The following is a 20,254-nucleotide window of genomic DNA, read 5'->3' on the forward strand; positions in this document are numbered from 1 at the left end:
CTCTTTTCCTTTTTATACACTTATAAAAGCTCTTAAAATCTTTTTGTATTTCTGGCTCATTCATTCTCATTCTATTTTTTCCCCCTTTTTAATCGACTTTATGGTCCTTTGCCTAAGATACTCCCAATCCTCAGACCTGCTACTGTTCTTTGCAACATTATTCACCTTATATAACGTTATTCAATTTAAAATACATTTGTGGGACATGGGTGTCACTGACAAGGTGACATTTATTGTCCATCCATAAGTGCCATGGTGAGCTGTTGCACTCTGTGTAGTGCAGATACACTGTGTTATTAGGGAGGCATTTGCAGGTTTTTGACCCAACAGTGAAGAAATGAAGATATATTTCCAAGGTGTGAGACTTGAAAGGAAACTTGTCATATGCTTGCTGCCCTTATTCTTCTCAGCAGTAGGGTGTGGGTTTAGAATTCACTGTCAGAGACGTCTTGGTGAATTGCAGTGCAGCGCAGCTTGCAGATGATGCACACTGCAGATGCAGTACATCAGCAGTGAGGGAAATGAATGTTTAAGGTGGTGGACGGGATGCCAAACAAGTGTCAGGTTTGAGTGTTGTTGGCGTTGCACACATCCATGAAAACAGGGAGGATTCCATCAAACTTCTGACAGGTCTCTTTAGATGGCAGAAAGGCTTTGAGTCAGGATGTGAGTTATCCACCACAGAATTCCAGCTTCTGAACTGCTCTTGTAGCCACAGTATTTATGTTGCTGGCTTAGTTATGTTTCTAGTCAAATGTAGTAATACTTCCAAGATGTTTCCTCAGGAAAATTATCAATCAAAATTTGACAGACTAAAAGAGCTCAGTCAAATAGGTAGCTTTTAAAGGAAAACCTTAGAGAGATTTAGGGAGACAATTCCAAAGATGAAGACTAAAGCAGCTGAAGGCACACCTACAAATGGTAGGCTGAGGGATATGAAAGATGCATTAGAGGCCATAACTGGAGGCGTGGAGACCTGAAAGTGGTTCCAAAGACAGAGAGGCAATGGAGAACCCCACCATCAGTTTGAGCTCTTAACATTTTTTTCCCTTCAACTGTTTACTCCAAGTCTATACTGACTGCTTACTGAACAATGTGTGACTGCCTGTTCTTACAGCTCAGGGCTTGCTCGGTTCAATTAAATTTTGAGAGATTGTGCAACTCTTCCAAAATTGTTGATGGGGTTTTGTGAATTTTTAAGGTGAGGTGAATGCAGAGTGTCTGGTTACTCCTCTCGTTAGCAGTTTGTGGAATCTTGCTGTGAGCAAAATCGCAGCTGCTGTGTTCACCAACACTCATGGCAGTGAGAGGAGAATGATGAGGGTGGTGCAATCTAAATGCCTGTTATTCTTGGGCTCCGAGTGCCTTTAGAAAATTTTAAATTGGCTTGTACAACAATCCCTTCCATGAAGAAAACTAGCATCAGGTTCAGGTTTGGAGTCTGACATTAGTAGCCGAAGAAATAACAAAATCATTCACTGAGAAAGAACTTGATGACCTAACAATTGGAAAACGCTGTAAATAATTCCCAAAAACTGCTGCAGGAAAAAACAGACTTAGGGTAATTGGGGGAAAAAAAAGGTGGAGATGAGGAGAAATTCTTTGCTGCAAGTTATGATTTGGAATGTACCGCCTGAAAGCTGGGGGATGCAGATTCCATCACTACTTTCAAAAGGGATCTGGGTAAATTACTTGAAAAGGAAATACCTGCAGGGCAGATCGGGAAAGAGCTAATGGGACACAGCTGGCACAGGCACAATGGGTCATAGTTTCCTTTCAGTGCCACATGATTCCTTAAATGAGATCAAGAACATGTTTAAATACAGGAAATGTGATCAGATTAACGTGATCACAATTCACTTTCCAACTGGGCATTCTGGATAAGGAATTCTGCCAGAAAATCCACACATTTTACTTCTTATGCATTTCCTTTTTATTATTAAGATGTTTGAAATACATACATAGACACACAGGTACAATTCATCAAGAAAGCTCATTAGAATGTGTTATGCTTTCAGGTCAAAATCAGTTCATTAATTCCCATTTCTAAAAAAAAATTGAAAAGTCCAAGTGTCTTAATTTATTTCTACCACACCTGGTTATCAGGGGGTAGGGCAGGGCGAATAAGATGGGACATATTTCAAAAGTACACAAGAACCTGCAACCTTGCTACCAAAACACAGCACTGTGACCTCTGCTGTGACAGAACAGTACATGAAGTCTATTATTGCTACTTGATCATGCCTTAGATTTGAACTTGTACATAATTTTTTTTTTAAAAAATTGGTTCGGCACCTTCTCTCTAATCCCTGCCCGAAATTTTCAAACATCTCCAGATGTATCAATATTTCTTCTCTTCCTGCCTCCCAAAAATATTCCAGTATCTAGTTGCCATTTCCCCAATGGCCTCTTCCTCCCAAGGGCCAGTGAAAGCACAGCATTCGATCACACAACGTACGATCACAATGTGGTAGGTCTTGGCATACAAATCCACTACCTGTTCCAGCACAGTTCCAGGTGTAGTGAGAAGCCCCATTTTATGACATGAAATCCACTGGGTTAACAGTTTATAAACTCTCAACTTCAAACATATTTGTCATCTCATTCGGTGGAACTCCCATACCCAACATAAGTACCAGCCATGAAAGAGTGATGGACCAGTAAATGAGAATGTGCTCGTATGTTCTCGTTCCTCACTTGCCTCCCAAAAAACTTATAGGCAAATTATAACAAAAGCAGTCAACAGGAAGGAAGCTTATCGTACTATTATGGAGATATTGTAAAATCCAGACCATTGATATAGTATTCCTTTCCATCAATAGTACTAAAATGCCTCATCATTCAACATTTCAAAACCCCAACAACCTTGAATAGACAATGAAAACAAAGCGCTGGAAAAACTCAGCAGGTCTGGCAGCATCTTTAGACAGAGAAACAGAGTTAATGTTTTGAGTCCAATCTGACTTTTCTTCAGAGCCTTGAATTGAAGCCCTTTTTCAAAAAAAATTAAAGTAGGTCTGTTTTCTAATTTCCACCCAACTCAACTTTCCATGTGAACTTTCTTAGGTTCATTTACTTGATTCTAACTGCAAGTCAACAATTATGAAAAGAGGCCGTTGCATTCGGATTGAGATACCCATTGTGAAAAAGATCAACATGTTTTTCCATCTCAAGAAAAGCAAGGCTTGTGGGGAACCATTCCAGGAAAAAGCACCATAAAAATTAGACAACTAATGGGTGTAACTATCTTCACATTTTCCGTTCATATATTCAATGCTATTTTGTCATTGCTGCAGTGACAGTCACCATGGATACATTTCAAAGCAGGGAATTTTGACACTGATTCAGCACTTCTGCATTTTAACCCATCAACATCAAACATTGGAAAAAGCACACATTTGAGTGGAGGTTCTTCACCTGAATAGTGCTCAATATTTCAATGCAAACTCAATGCTCCCATTTTGTTCAAAGTTAGTGCAATACAACTAGATTTAAATGCAATAAAACCAGATGTAAAAACCTCCATTAAAAAAAGGCAAGCTCAATGACCCTCTCCCTGCATTTTCAAACAGGCCAGGCCTCCCGCGTTCAATCGTGGCCCCACTTTGCATTACAGGCAACTCCCCCTGCCCATTATGCCCCATCTTGACAGGGCTGGAACCATTATATTCCAGGGGACATTTGATGTATCAGCCTATCCCCGCTGAGCAGTCTTAAATCCTGTTAGCAGTGATTATCCAGTTCCCTTTTTAAAAGTTAATTGATTCAGGATTCATACATTTTAACCAAGAGCATGTTGTGTGTGTCTGCCACTCAAGGTGGAGAGAGGGATGGAGGTGAGTGACTTCAAGTTCAGTTTTCCTTGAGCCAAGAGTGTTGCAGCATATGCCATTGGAATCCACTTGTCAATGACAATGAAGTGCAACACTTAACAATAATGACAGGCACTCACCTTTAACGAGATTTGTATTACAAAAGTTTCTTCAAAAAATAATTCGATACTTTTTAACCTAACTTCCAATCCAAACCTAAAAATCTACGTTGCCAATCCTGCAGATTCCAGCCAGTGTATGAATAATTAATATTTCCTGTACTGTAAAAGCCTTTAAGAAGTTATCCTTAAAATTGGATTTGGACATGAGACAAAAATACCTCAAAGTAATTACATCAGAGGAAAAGGAGCAGGGATATTGTACCTCTATAGGATTCCAAACAGCAATTATGTGAATATTAAAATGCTTCTTAGTAGCTCCTAAAAGTCAAGAAATATCCAAAAATTCAGAAATTTTGGTGCCTTCTTGGAATCAATTTCTCAAGCCTATACAGTCTGTCGTAGACAGCACCCAGAGCTGAATAAATTGATCCAATTCGGTGATTTAAAAATCCCTTAAAAAAAGGCAAAAATCTAAATCTTGTTCTCAGGAATGAATCCTCACAAGATCCATACCTTCAAAAGAGTACAGGAATGTGATTGTTCTGTTTTGACATTTGGTTAAAAGCTTCCAGTTTTTAAAACTCAACAAAAAACACAAAATATAATTTTTATGTTAACATGTGTCACAACCTAATTGAAGACATATATAATGCACCACATCCATCCCTGATAATGCCAAGTCTGATCCCAGATTAAGTACGTTGCAAACCTACTTCCTTTTGTTTGCAGCCCAGAAGCTGAACGATAGACAATCACAAAACTAAGGAAATCAAAAGTTAAAATGCTAGGAGCAAAGGGTGTCTCTGCCAAAAATAAAATTCAAAAACATCATAACTACAGGTAGTTCAAGCTTCGGAAACTCAGGGGGAACAGATCGAGTGAAAGAAAATCAGAACCCAAGTTAAAAACTCAATCAAAAATGAATGATTAGGTTACATTACAATTACAGTAAAACCATCAGCTGGAGTTTGTTTTAACCCTGTGAAAATCCAACCTGTTTTTGTACTGAATTTTATATTTCAAGCACTCCTAAAAGTCATGTGTAGCATGGATCCAATGCCAAGCAAATGCTCCCTCTATGTTATCCCAAGTCCTATGTTGGTCACCTGTAAATCAGTGTCCTCTTTATTCATTTTCACACCAGGCATTTCACATGAGATTATTGCTTTAGTGGCAACCTACACTGTGGGAGCATGACCACCAAGAACGAGATCTCCTAAACTCATTTTCATTCACATTATTTCCGAATAGCAGAGACTGTCATCCCATCAGTCTGGGGATCTGATTTTGTATCCAGACATCAGGAGGTGATAAGAACAATGTCGAAACTCACTGGACCACCCAATTCTCCCAAAATGTGTTCACATTGGATTGACACCAGTGTCTCCTAATACATGCCAAATCAGTGAACACTGATTGGCTTGCACTAGGTTGTATGCACTTGCAAAAGTTTGATATACTAGTTCCTCTTTTTTTGCGAACATTCATACAATCAGAAGAGAGTGTTACAATTTGCGGCCAAGTCCTTTTGTCCTCCCACCCCCAGCACCAAAACCAAGTAACCCAACTCCCACCCCGACTTCATGAAAGAAAAAATGTCTCCAAATTGACCATAATATTACTCAACCCATCAGGTGTCCCAGAAGCACTGCAGAAACAATAACAGTTCTCCATGACCGGAACAACCTTCTTCCAGTTGATCAGAAACAGCTCAATGGTCTATTACTCATGTAGATGCTGTGGTGTTTTAAGTTACACCCCTTGCCCAATTGGACAGTAACTGGTGCAATGGGTAATCAATCAGGAGCTTTCCAGTACCTCACCCAGTGGCAATCTTCATGAGTGACTCAAGACAGTGACGATAACTAAACAATTTGACTTTCCTTTCCTTATCCTCAGGGAACTGTTGGTGAACCATGCCCTCTAGCTGCAGAGGAAATTAAGTACCTCAAATATTCCCTCAACCCCACTGAACTGCCCAAGCCTTTGTTTAATGTTGCCTACAAATAAATGGAGTCCTTTGAAATACATCATCAAGCAGCTGAATTTTCTGAACAATGGTTTATTTCTCATTATTGAATAAAAACCTCATGTCGAGTCAGCGAGGGAAACAGAAAATACACTATGCGTAAATCTCTGGGTCAAGTAAACACCAGAATATTAATATGCAAAGCTAAGGGGAGGGAAAAAAATTATACCCTCACAGCACATGTAGCATTTAGAGTAACTGGAGTGCAGCAAGGGACAATTCAAGTAACCACTGTACAAGGTATTGCCACAGCTGCTATACATAATCACCAACCTGCTACCTCTGTCTAGATTTGCATGACATCGTCCCAAGCACTCAGTGGAGTTCACTGGTTGAATAGCTTGCATCAAATTTTAAAATTGTAATTGGGACTCATTTTTTTTTAAAAAAGCTAGTTATAATGGGAAAATGCACTCATTAAAGAGCTGGCACAGAATGCAATTCATTGGGTTTTCTTGTTGCAAGTGTGTGTGTGTGTGTGTGTGTGTGTAAAACTCTGATGAGATGTCGATGACACCTGCTGATCATGGCTGTGTCCCACCATGTGCAAAACGGTTATGGTGCAGTCTTAGGTGGGTTATATTTGGGCCTAATTTTTTTCTGATGGGAGTCAGTGGCCTGTAAAGTGAAAGGGGATTCCTAACCACCTCAGCCTATCAGAAACCACATTCCCTCCTTCCCCACTTCCTGCAAATCACAGCTCCTTCAGACACTATTCCAAAGCATTATCCTTGCCTGAGAGAGAGAGGGTGGTTTCATCACAAGGTAACCCTGGAGCTAATTTTCCTGTGTTTACCTGGGATTCCAAATGGATATCAGTTCATCCCATCCATCCCCCAACCCACCCCCTCAGTCTGTAATTCATTCAAATAAATAGATAACAGATTGGATCTGCAGCAAGTACCAAGAAATGTAATTCAAATCAAGCAGCTTGGGCATCATGAAACACAACAGCAAAGTCCCAAGTGACTGAATTACTTCCTCAAACTCACTGACTGACAGTTAGCTGCTCAATAATATTTAGTGTATAGTTACTTTTATTGTTATTTGATGAGCATAGCAAAGAGCTTGGTGAAAGATGAATAATGACAGTGACAGAGAAAATACATTTCTTGTATCATCAAGCTCAAACTTATGGGTAAGACATTATCAGGGCACTAACTATACACTATATATTACATGTCAATAGTGGAGTTCAAAATTGGTTTCACATGGCTATATAAATTCAAAAATTGTTCCTCTTTGGATCCCTTTTTGCTTTGTATATCTGAGCTAAATTTACCCACAATTTAAAAAAGCTACAAATTTAATATTTTTTGTTCGAAATGAAAAATCTATCAGCTTCATAAAAACAATGAAGAATAGTTGGGAGACACCAGAAAGTTTTGTAACTCAACTCCAACCCAGAAGGGTGGGAGAGGTATCTCTGGGGTCTTAAGTCATGAAAGATGTTCTGATCCCATGTTTCTCTCTTTTAAAAAGATTCCAGCCACGCGTTACATATGTTTTTGTCCTACGCAGATTAAAGCTAAATTTCGTCATTCGGAAAAAATAAATCTTAATAGCTTTCAATGTAGTTTCCTGTAAAGTATCAGAGTCAGACTGCAATCACAGTAGATGGCCAGCTGCATACAGTATTTCTTGCAACTGACAGCATTTTTATCAAACATTTTCAGTAATAAGAAATCACTCTCGTTATCAATGCAAAAATACTGGAAAGCTCCAACATACTAGTCATATCTATACATTTACAAATTTTCCTTCTGCTATTTCAAAGACAAATATTTAATGCTCAACATGGTAAAGACGGACCTTCTGCACAACAAGATATTGCGTGTTCCCCCTTTGACGTCAAGCACGTAAATACCAGTGCTGGTGACAGATGTACAGCAAATTAATTTCTTCACATTTGCTGTTAAAAAATAAGTTTGAAACTAAACAAATTCTCTGGACTGGGTAGATCTAAAGTCCTTTTTCTGCGAAATCCAGCTTGTGTACTATGCAGCAACTTTATTGTCCTTCTGTGAAAAGAAAAATTGCAGCACATTAATAAATGCTGTGTGTCGGGGCTAAAGTCTGTCTTCCCTCTTCACAAATGTTAAGTGACTTCTGTATTTTCAGTGTTATAAGTTTTTAATAATTGACTAAAATGATATGCCATCAAGCAAATTAAAATAACAACAAAGACATTATTTGAAATGACTTATGAAACATTTCTGAAACAATCTAGGATTTCAATAGCATCGTTCATAACTTCAGGATCTCCCAATGAATTACTTCTGAGAAGTAAAAACACAAATTCTGGAAATACTCAGAAGGTCTGGCAGCATCTGTGGAGAGAGAGAAAAACAGAGTTAATGTTTCAGGTTCGTGATCTTTCATCAGACCTGACATGTTAACTATATTTCTCTCTTATAGATGCTGCCAGACCAACTGCGCATTTCCAATTTTTATTTCAGATTTCCAGCATCCACGGTATTTTATTTTTGTACTTCTGAGAAGTAATCAATCACTGTTGCAATGTAGGGTAACATGCCAACCAACTTGTGTAAAGCGAAGACTTACAAACAGAAATTAAATGAACAAATAATCTGTTTTAGCAACGTGAATGAGGGATAAATAAATGGTCAGGACACCACAGAGAACTCGCCTGCTCTTCTACGCATCATGCAACGGGATATTTTGCACCATCCGAGTGTAACGTTTCATTCAAAAGATGATACCTCCGACAGTGCAGCATTCCTTCAGTACTGCACTGGGAGTCAGACTTGATTAAGCGCTCAAGTACCTGGAGTGGGACTTGAACCCTTGATCTGCTGAATCGGACGCGAATGCAATTCACTGGGCCATGGCCAATACACAAAAAAACAAAAGCAAAAGTTTAAAACTAAAATTTAATTGAAAAGAAAAACTGAAATAAGACTTAAGCTATTGGGAAGTAAAATGAAACCAGGGTAAATTTTATGCAAGGACTTAAAAAAAAATGCATCCCTTGATATATACACCTAGACAAGGGTGCACAGGGCACGGTTTCAAAATTTGCATACGAGACAAAACTCGGAAAATTGTGAACTGTGGGGAGGATAGTGATAAACTTCAAGTGGACACAGAGGCTGGGTGAATGGGCAGACAGGTATCAAATTTAAATTTAATGCAGAGATATGTAAAGTGATACATTTGGGTTGCAAGAGCAAGGATAGGCAACATACAATTCTAAAGGGGTTGCAGGAGCAAAAACCTGTGGTACATGTGCACAGAATCACTGAAGGTGCAGGGCTGGCTGAGTAAGTGATTAAAAGTCACATGGGATCCTAGATTTTATGATCTGAGGCATAGAATACAAAAGCAAGGAAGTTCTGATGAACCTTCATAAAATACTGCTTTGTCCTCACTGAAGTATTGTGTCCAATTCCGGGCAACACTCTATAGGAAGGTTTTTTTAAAATTCATTGGCGGGATGTGGACATCACTGGCTAGGCCAGCATTTATTGCCCATCCCTAGTTGCCCTTGAGAAGCTGGTGGTGAGCTGCCTTCTTGAACCGCTGCAGTCCCTGTGGTACACCCACAGTACTGTTAAGGAAGGAGTTCCAGGTTTTTGACCCAGTGACATTGAAGGAACGGCGATATATTTTCAAGTCAGGATGGTGAGTGACTTGGAGGGGAACTTCTAGGTGGTGCTGTTCCCATGTATCTGCTGCCCTTGTCCTTCTAAATGATAGCAGTTGTGTGTTTGGAAGGTGCTGCCTAATGAGCATTGGTGAGTTTCTGCAGTGCATCTTGTAGATGGTACACACTGCTGCTACTGTTCGTTGGTGGTGGAGGGAGTGAATGTTTGTTTGTGGAAGGGGTACCAAGGAAGTGGACTGCTTTGTCCTGGATGGTGTCAAGCTTTCAAGTGTTGTTGGAGCTGCACTCATCCGTGCAAATGGACAGTGTTCTATCACATTCCTGACCTGTGCCTTGTAGATGGTGGATAGGCTTTGGGGAGTCAGGTGGTGAGTTACTCACCACAGGATTCCTAGCCTCTAACCTGCTCTTGTAGTTCGGTATTTATATGGCTAGTCCAGTTCAGTTTCTGGTCAATGGTAACTCCCAGGATGTTGATAGTGGGGGATTCAGTGATGGTAATGCCATTGGACATCAAGGGGCGATGGTTGGATTCTCTCTTGTGTCAGGAAATTACCATCTCCAACTTGTGTGGCACAAATGTTACTTGCCACTTGTCAGCCCAAGCCTGGATAGTGTCCAGATCTTGCTGCATTTGGACATGGACTGCTTCAGTATCTGAGAAGTCGTAAATGGTGCTGAACATTGTGCAATCATCAGTGAACATCCTCACTTCTGTCCTTATGATGGAAGGAAGGTAATTGATGAAGCAGCTGAATATTGTTTGGTCTAGGACACTAAGCTTTAGAGAGGATGCAGAAAATATTTAGGAGAATGGTTCCAGGAATGTTGGACTTCAGTTATGCAGGTAGACTGGAGAAGCTGGGGTCGTTGTTCTTTGATAGTAGTGGGTTTAGAGGAGATTTGATAGAGGTGTTCAAAATCATGAGGGGGTCCAGACAGACTAGTTAGAGAGAAACTGAACCTTAATTTGCTGAGAACAGACACATTTTGTGAAGTTGGGGTTGTTGTCGTGAGAGCAGTGAAGCTGAGAGGACATTTGTTAGAGGTATTTTAAATCATGAAAGGTTTAGATAGAGTCAATAATGAGGAACTATTATTCATGGTTAAAGGGTCAATAGCAAGTGGGCACAGATTTGGGGTAATTAGCAAAAGAACCAGAGGTGACATGAGGATTTTATTTTTTGCAACAAGCTGCTAGGGTGCAGAATTCACTGTCAGATAGACTGGTGCACATAGGTTCAATAGTGGTTTTCAAAAAGAAAGTGGACAAATACTTGAAGGGGAAAACAACTGCAAAGATTTGGGAAAAGAGCAAGGTTGGATACTAATGGAAGGAGCAGACTGGACAGGTCAAGTGGCTTCCTTCTGAAGTATACATTTCTATGCTATGAAATGAAGGGCTTCGTCCCCTTAGAAGCAGCCCACTGGTATCTCTTAAGATTCAATACAGCTCCTTATGGGTAAAAGACCCAGCCAGTGTACCACAAACTCAAGCAGGTCAGAAGCTTCCAGGTAGAAATGTTTCAGGCACTAGAACAGGCCTCCAATTCGACACAAGGAAATGTGGGGCTGCCCTGATGGTTTAGTTGGTCATTATTGAAGCCCTTGTTTTGTGTTTGAGCCATCGAGATCAGGAGGGTTCAAAGTTCAATCCCAGGTCTGTGAAGAATTCAAGGACAGTAGTGGGAACATGACAATTGTCCTTAAAATTCTTGACTTGGGGAAAGGTGGGAATTGGGTGGGGAAATGGAGATGGAAAGAAATAGGTTATCAGGGATTTCAATTACCATCCAGTAATTCCATCTGTAAGTACATCAGGGTTGGGTTTGGCAATATCCCCCTGTTCGAATTGTGCTAACACTCACCACTGAGGCTTAGAATGGAACTGCAGCTTGGGTGAGTTCCTGGTGGATGCCCATCGCTTGTACATGCATATCTTAAGCAAGGAGTCAGTGCCTTCAGGAGAGAAGGAACAAAGGGGAGAACACAGGAAGGGAATAAACCAACAAGTATAGAACCTTGGCTGGACCAGATTCCAAAAATATTAAGTTAAAGAAATGGGTAGTCAGATCTCAATCAAGAGAGAATTTGGATAGTTTGCACAGAACCTTAGCCCCACAGGTCCATGCTACTTACTATGCTCCATAGCAACCTCCTCCCACCTTAATTCATCGCATCCTATCAACATATCCTCCTCCTCCTTTCTCCAGAATATAATGATCTACCTTCCCTTTAAATGAACCAATGCTATTTCCCCTCAACAGTCCTTGTGAAAAGGAATTACTCTGGGTAAAGAAGTTTTCCCGAATTTATTATTTGTGGCCCTAAGAAGAAAAATGGCGGAGTCCAAATCTAAGTATGACACCAAGGGCAAAAATTAGGAGTTCAGCAAAGTGTGTAAGACTTGCACACCTTCTCTCACTTGCACAGTTCAGTTTTCTAAACTTGAGCAATGTTACATGAAAACAAGTTATGAAGGATAGAGTTACCCTGTATTCGAAGTCTGAGAACTCTCTGCCTCCTCCACGGCCTCCTCTGAATCCTCCACGATAACCACCACGGGGAGGCCCATAGTTCCCTCTCGCTCCACGACCCCGCCCGCCCCGATATCCATAACCTCCTCGTCCTCTGTAGCCCCCGCGGCCACGCATTGGACGTAGTGGTATTCCAAACGTTTCTGCATTTATCCGCCTCTCCTCGGCCCAGGTGGGTCTCCGATCCCTAGAAGAGAAGTAGCTGACGAGAGAGTTATACTGCATGGCTCATCAAATGTAAACCAACTGCATAACATTAGTAACAGATGGGAGGCAATACAGCCCCTTGACACTGCTGTACTTTTCAATTAGATCATGTCTGTCCCTCAACTCTATTTACCTGCCTTGGAACCATAACCCCCCCCCCCCCCCGCCCCACCGAGACCCTTCCCTTACCACATTTTCCTTAGTCTTGAAAGCTCCAAATGAGCCCCCGAGGGTCCACAACCCTTCTGCGTGAAAACTGTTCCACAATTTAACATTAAAGCTAGGCTATTTAACAGCGCAGTCACAAGAACCCAAAATATTTGACCCATGTGACACAATGAGGAGGTGGCCAGCATGGGGTGCACATCTCAAGTCAGTGGGACATCAATCCCTATCAGGGCTGGTAAACAGCCAGGACAGACAACAGCATTTTGTCTCCAAAGATAACCATAACTATGTTGCAGTTCAGCAGAAAATGACTGTCTTTGGTTCAAATGCAAATTACATTTTTTTTTTTTTTTTTTAAATCACCCATGATATGGGTGTCAGTGGTAAGGGCCACCCTTATTGCCCATCCCCGGCTGCCCTTGAAAAGTTGGCGCTGAGTCTGCACAAACCAATCCTCCTTTAAAGCCTTCTCGTCTCCAACAAAGACTCACAGCTTGCATTGCAAGTTAATCCAGGGCACCATCTGTACTATTCTGCAGTCCAGCGGATGGATAACGATAGCAGAAGGGCATTATTAACCACACCACTGCGCGCTTTTGGGAGCAGGAGTGAACTGCGGGTCTCCGACAAGTCTGTCCAACAAGCGGCATTGTTCCAAAACGCTCCACACTAACACCTTTCAAACTGCATTTGCAATTTACATTTATGGGACAGAAAATTCCACCTTCCGTTAAAAAGTTATCTAAATGCTGTGCTGATAGTTGTGTAAAGCTACCATTTTTGGCAGATAATAAATACCTGGTTTCATTATCACAGGAAATGTTGTCAAAAAAGGATTTGGTTTTGTCGTAATAACATTTCGGTCCTGAAGTGTCCTCCTCATCTGCGTTTCCTTCACTGTTTTGCGTTTCAATCCCTGAGTCACCTTTATCTTCACCATTTACAGTCTTCTCTGTTTTATCAGGCTGCTTGTCATCTGTCAAGAAACAAAAAGAACACCCAAGGTTTATTGATAAATTAAGAGAATGTAAATCATTAAACTCTATAAAAAATACTTATTTGCAAATCAAGTGATGAATAAGCATTTCTGTAGATCTTTCACAACCTCAGGAATTCCAAGTGCTTTAAAGCCAATGAGGTGCTTTTTCGTGTAGTTATTCCTCCAATGTAGGAAACATGGCAGCCAATTAGCACACAGCAAGCTCCCACAAATGACAATGTGATAACGATCAGATAATCTGTTTTACTGATGTTGGTTGAGAGATAAATATTTGTCAGGGTACTGGGTTTAGCTCCCCTGCTCTTCAAAATAGTTCCATAGGATCTTTTACATCCAGCTGACAGAACAAACAGGACCCAAGTGTAACATTTCAACTGATGAGGTTTCCCAAATGCAATGATCATACTTGTATCTGTGGTATTGTCTCTTGAACGTAGTAATTAAAACACAGAAGGAGACATCACTTGTTGAACCAGGTTTGTTTGACTAAATGCAAGGCTATAGAAAACACATCAACACATCAATGGAGCAAGTGATAGAATTTGGATTTCTCTGACACAAACGACTGTTGAAGCAGAGCCCACAAATGCTTTAAACACAGGAGAGTGCCAGAGGAGGACCCTGGGACAGGCTGTCAGCAGCATCTGGGAGAATGCAAGAGGAGCATCTACCGTCAAGTCTCCACTCAAGTAGGAGTAAGGGTAAACTAACAGCAAGGGTCCATATTCTATTTAGTTAAGATATGTCTGGGGAGCTCAGTCCCATGATTTGCACATCCTGCGCGATGTGGGAAATCCCAGACACTCCTGGCGGTCTGGATGACCCATGTGTGTGCAGGAGGTGCCTCCAACTGGAGCAACTTGAGCTCTGGGTTTTGGAGCTGGAGCGGCAGCTGGGGGCACTACAGTGCATTCATGAGGCTGAGAGGTTCGTGGATGGCACGTTTCAGGATGTGGTCATCCCACAGCTGAACTAAGTGCAAGCAGAGAGGGAATGGGTGACCAGCAGACAGAAGAAGGGGACCAGGCAGGGAGTGAAGGAATCTCCCGAGCGCATCTCGCCCACAAACCGTTTTACAGCCTTGGAAAACGGTGAAAGTGATGGTTCTTCGGTGGTGGCCAACCAGAGCCAAGGCCATGGCACTGTGGGTGGTCCAGCTGCTCAGGACGGGAGGAACAAGTGTGGAAGGGCAATAGTGGTAGGGGATTCATTAGTGACAGGAGTAGACAGGCGCTACTGTGGCTGTACATGTGACTCCAGGATAGTATATTGCCTCCAGGATGCCAGGTTCAAGGATGTTATGGAACAGCTGCAGGACATTCTGAAGGGGGAGGGTGAACAGCCAGAGGTCGTGGTCCATGTTGGGACCAATAACATAGGAAGAAAGAGAAATGAGGTCCTGTAAGCAGACTTTAGGGAGTTAGGTAGGAAATTGAAAAGCAGGATTTCAAAAGGTAGTAATCTCTGGATTACTCCCGGTACCACGCAGTAGTGAGTATAGGAACAGAAGGATAGAGCAGATGAATGCGTGGCTGAAGAAATGGTGCAGGAGGGAGGGCTTTTGATTTCTGGGACATTGAGACAGTTTCTGGCTGAGGTGGGACCTGTACAAGTTGGATGGGTTATATCTGAACAGGAACGGGACCAACATCCTCGCGGGGAAGTTTGTTAATGCTGTTGGGGCAGATTTAAACAAAATTGGCAGGGGGATGAGATCTTGAAAAGTAGTTCAGAGGGGAGAGAAGCTGAGATGGAATTAGAAGTTAAAACACTAGTTCTCTTACTAGCAGAGCAAACATAGGCTAGATAAGAAAGACGTGAGAGTGTAGCAAGGCTACATGGAATACATTTTAATGCAAGGAGACTGAGGAATAAGACAACAAGCTGAGGGCACAGATAGGCACATGGGAGTATGACATCATAGCTTGGACCAAGACTTAGCTAAAAGAGCAGGATTGGCAGCTCAACATGCCTGGTTACAGGATATTCAGATGAGATAGAGAGGGGATAGAAGAGAAGGGGGGTTTGCAATATCAAGAAATCAATTATAGCAGTGAGGAGCGATGATAACTTGGAAGGATTATCAAATGAAGCCATATGGGTAGAAGTAAAGCACACAAGAGGCAAACACACTATTGGGTGTGTACTTTTGGCCCCAAACATTCAGGGAGAGATAGAGGATCAAATATGTAAACAAATTTCAAAGAAGTGTAAGAATAAGAAGGCAGTAATAGTAGGGGATTTTAACTACTCAAATATTAACTGGGATAGCTTTAGTGTGCAAGGTAGAGAGGGAGCAAAGGAGAACTTTTTTTAGCCAGTACATAGAAAGCCCAAGAAGGGAGGGGGCAGTTCTGAACCTAATATTTGGAAATGAGCCCGTGCAGGTGGAAGGCATATCAGTAGGGGAGCATTTGGAGATAGTGACCATAACTCAGATTTAGCATAGTTATGGAAAAAGATAAGGTTGGGCTGGGAATAAAAGTTCTAAACTGGGGAAAGGCTTATTTTACTAAGATGAGATGCAATTTGGCCCAAGTGGACTGGGAGCAACTACTTGCAGATAAAACTGTGTCAGAGCAGTGGGAGGCATTCAAGCAGGAAATAGCAAGAGTACAGGGCAAATATGTTCCCATAAAGACAAAGGGTGGGAGGAGTTGAAACCAAGTCTGGAGAACCCTGGATGTTAAGGGACATGAAGATTAGGATCAAGAAAAAAAAGTTTATGGCAGATACCAAGGTCTCAATATGGCAGAGTCCTTAGAGGAGTATAAAAAGTGCAGAAAGGAAGATAAAAAGGAAATTAGGAAAGCTAAGAGAGTGCATGAGAAAGCATTTGTGGGTAGAATAAAGAGCAAGAGAATAACTAGGGAAAGAGTAGGGCTAATTAGGGATCAGAGAGGTCATCTGTGTGTGGACCCGGAAGATGTGGGTGCAGTCCTCAATGAATACGTTGCGTTGGTCTTCACAATGGAAAAGTATGACGCAGATATAAACATCAGTGTGGAGGACTACGAAATATTAGAGGAAATTAAGAGAGAGAGGAGGTACTAGCAGGTTTAACGGCCTTAAAAGTGGATAAACCCGCAGGCCTGGATGAGATGTACCCCAGGCTGTTAAGAGAAGCAAGGGAAGAGATATCAGGGGCCCTGGCAGTAATTTTCAAATACTCCCTGGCCACAGGTGAGATGCCAGAGGAGTGCTAACGTTGTCCCATTCTTAAAAAAGGGAAGGAATAGGCCAGGAAATTACAGGCCAGTCAGCCTAACCTCGGCAGTGGGAGGTTACTAGAAAAAAGTCTGAGGGACAGAATATATCTGCACTTGGAGAGACTTGGATTAATCAGGGATAGTCAGTATGGGTTTATTAAGGGAAGGTAGTGTTTGACAAATTTGATTGAATTTTTTGAGGAGGTAACCAGGAGTGTTGTTGAGGGTAATGCATTTGATGTGGTCTACATGGACTTTAGCAAAGCTTTTGATAAGGTCCCTCATGGCAGACTGGTCAGGAAAGCAAGAGTCCATGGGATCTAAGGCAGGTGGCAGATTGGATCCAAAACTGTTTGAGAGGCAGGAAGCAGAGGGTGATGGTAGAGAGATGCTTGGGTGACTGGAAGTCATTTTCCAGTGGGGTTTCGCTGGGCTTGATGCTGGGGCCCTTGCTGTTTGTGATGTACATGAATGATTTGGGCTTAAATATAGGGGGTATAATCAATTGCATGGATGACACAAAAATTGGTAGAGTGGTAAATAGTGAGGAGGATAGCTGTAAACTGCAGGAGGATGTCAATGGATTGGTCAGGTGGGCAGAGCAGCAGCAAATGTAATTCAACAAGGAGAAGTGTGATGTAATGAACTTGGGGAGGGCTAACAAGACAAGGGATTACACTATGAGTGGTATGACCCTGGAAAGTACTGAAGATCAGCCGGACATTGATGTGAATATCCACAGATCGCTGAAGGTAGCAGAGCAGGTAGATAAGGTGGTTAAAAAGACATATGGGATACTTGTATTCTATGCCTCAACTAATAAATGCAAAAGCAGGGAGGTTATGGAACTGTATAAAGCGCTGGTTAGGCCACAACTGGAGTACTGCGTGCAGTTCTGGTCACCACATTATAGGAAGGATGTGATTGCACTGGAGAGGGTGCAGGGATTTACCAGGATGCTGCCTGGGCTGGAGGGTCTGAGCTATGAGGAAAGATCAGATAGGCTAGAGTTGTTTTCCTTGGAGCAACAAAGGTTGAGAGGGGACCTGATAGAAGTGTATAAGATTATGAGGGACATAGTTAGGGTGGATAGGAAGGCACTTTTTCCATTAGTTAAGGGGTCAATAACCAGGGGGCATGGATTGAAGGTAAGAGGTAGAAGGCTAAGAGGGGATTTGAGAAATCCTTTCGCCCAGAGGGTGGTGGGAGCCTGGAACTCACTGCCTGAAAGGGTGGTTGAGTCAGAAACTCTCATAACATTTAAGTAGTATTTAGATAGTCACTCGTGTTGCCATAGTCTCCAGGGCTATGGGCTAAGCACTGGAAAGTGGGATTAGTGTAGCAAGATTTTTGCTGACTGGCACAGACGCAATGGGCCGAATGGCCTCCTTCTTTGCTGCAGACATCTGAGTCTAGGACTAACTGCATGTAAAAGAAAAATGTTAAAAAGTATCAGGAGTAAATAGGGGTGGGAGATTAGACTGAGTGCAATGTTAAAGGGACTGGGTGGATCAAAGTGGAATGAACAATGTCGCTGACCTGATGGATCCAATGACTAGTTTGTGTGCTGGAACGCTCCATGATTCCAAGTGGTTTGTTACTGCTTCGGTATCAGGATTTTCACTAGTTCCAGAGGTCATATTCTAAGATTGAGGTCCTCACAGCAAATCACACACTTGGTAAATTTAGAAAATCATGGGATTGTGCACTGCACCAAATTACTCATCACCCCCTATCAATTCCCAAAGGCAACTTGTCCAGTCCTCATCACACAGATGGTTTACACCCAGAATATTCAATGCTACAGGCCACACCTCAGTGGGTAGCAATTCTGCCTCAGAGTCAGGTTATGGGTTCCACTCCAGAGACCTGAGCACAAAATCTAGGCTGAGACACCAGTGCATTTCTGAGGGAGGAGTGCTGCACCGTCAGAGGTGCCATCTTCGAGATGAAACATTAAACGAAGGCCCTGTCTGCCCTTCTGGGCAGGCACTGTTCAGTGAAGAGCAGAGGGGTTCTCCTGGACGGCCTGGTCAATATCTATCCCTCAACAAACATCACAAAAACAGATTATCTGGTCAATTACTAAAGCAGCTTCTATCAAGATCACAAATGACATCCTGTAAGGCTGTGACTTAGGAAACTTTCCCTTTGTGCCTTTCTTGAACTACCTGAAACTTTGACCATACCACCCCTCCTCCAACACCTCCCCACTGTCATCTGGCTGGGTGAGACTACTCTCACCTGGTTCCTTTCTTCTCTATCTAATAGTAGTTAAGAGAATCACCTGCATTGGCTTCTCTTCCTGATCCCACAGTTTTACTTCTGACATCTCCCAAGGATTTCTTCTTAATACCCTATTTCTCGTCTACTTGCTGCCCCTCTGTGACATCATCCGAAAACATGGTCTTAGTTTTCACATGTACACTGGTAACAGCCAGCTCTACCTCACCACCACCTCTCTCCACTCCTCCACTGCTGTTAAATTATCAGACTGCGTATCTGATATCCAGTAACGGGCAAGCAGAAATTCCTCCAATTAAATACTGGGAAGAATAAAGCCATTGTTTTTGATCCCTGCTCCAAACTCCATCCCCTAATCTGCCAACTCTATCCCTCTCCCTGGAAACTGTCTGAGATAAAGCCAGTATGTTTACAACCTTGGTATCACATTTGAAGGCAAGATGAGTTTCAGACCTCATATGCATGCCATCATTTGGACTGTCTATTTCCAACCCCAGGACTTTGCCCCTGTCTCAGCTGAGATCTTCATCCACGCCTTAGTTACTTCTGGACTCGATTATTCCAAAGTACATTTGGCTGGTTTCCCACATTCTACCCACAGTAAACTGGAGATCATCCACAAATCTCCTCGTCTAAACTCACAGCAAGTCACATTCCTCTATCATCCCTGTGCTCCCTGAACTTTATTGGTTCCCAGTCAAGCAACATTTTAATGTCAAAATTCTCATCCTTGTTTACAAATCCCTCCATGGCTCCTCCCCCCCACCCCCAACCCCTCGCCCCTTCCACTACATGTGTAGTCTCCTCCAGCCCCACAACCCTCCAAGATATCTGCGCTCCTCTAATTCTAGCTTCTGGTGCACCCCAATTTTAATTGCTCCACCACTGGTGGCCATGCCTTCAGTTGCCTGGGTCCCAAGCTCTGGAATGCCTCCTGATACCCCTCTGCCATGCTTTCCTTGTTTAAAACACTCCCTAAAACCTCTCTCTTTGACTAAGCTTTTGGTCATCTGAAATAATATCTTATGTTGCTCAGTGTCATAGTCTGTTTTATTGTGCTGCTCTAAAGCACCTTGGGACATTTCTATACGTTAAATGTGTTACATTGGAGTTTGTTGGATCTTGCTGAATACAAATTGGTTGTCACATTTCCTACACTTATTATGCAACAATTACTATGCTTCAACAAGTATTTTATTGGTTGTAAAATGCTTTGGGCTGTCTGCATTCATGGAATGTGTTGTAGAAATGTAAATCCTTTTTTCTCTCCAGATGTTGACTTGTCCTGTGCATTTTCT

At 42.1% G+C, this 20,254-nt stretch overlaps 1 protein-coding gene across 2 annotated transcripts in view; it reads right to left on the minus strand.

Annotated features, from left to right (window-relative positions):
- Positions 1 to 1,909: 1,909 nt before the first annotated feature.
- Positions 1,910 to 20,254, minus strand: part of LOC121279725 (protein LSM14 homolog A-like) — a 95,869-nt gene continuing 77,524 nt past the window's right edge. For both annotated transcript variants that reach the window (XM_041190976.1, XM_041190975.1), the window contains 3 exons: positions 13,302 to 13,479; positions 12,084 to 12,330; positions 1,910 to 7,984 (listed from right to left, as the gene is read on the minus strand). In XM_041190976.1, the coding sequence (XP_041046910.1) occupies positions 7,961 to 7,984; positions 12,084 to 12,330; positions 13,302 to 13,479 (449 nt within the window). In that variant the 3' untranslated portion in view covers positions 1,910 to 7,960. The remainder of the gene's footprint in view (positions 7,985 to 12,083; positions 12,331 to 13,301; positions 13,480 to 20,254) is intronic.

The sequence above is a fragment of the Carcharodon carcharias genome, chromosome 7, assembly GCF_017639515.1.
Source record: "Carcharodon carcharias isolate sCarCar2 chromosome 7, sCarCar2.pri, whole genome shotgun sequence".
Classification (NCBI taxonomy): Eukaryota; Metazoa; Chordata; class Chondrichthyes; order Lamniformes; family Lamnidae; genus Carcharodon; species Carcharodon carcharias.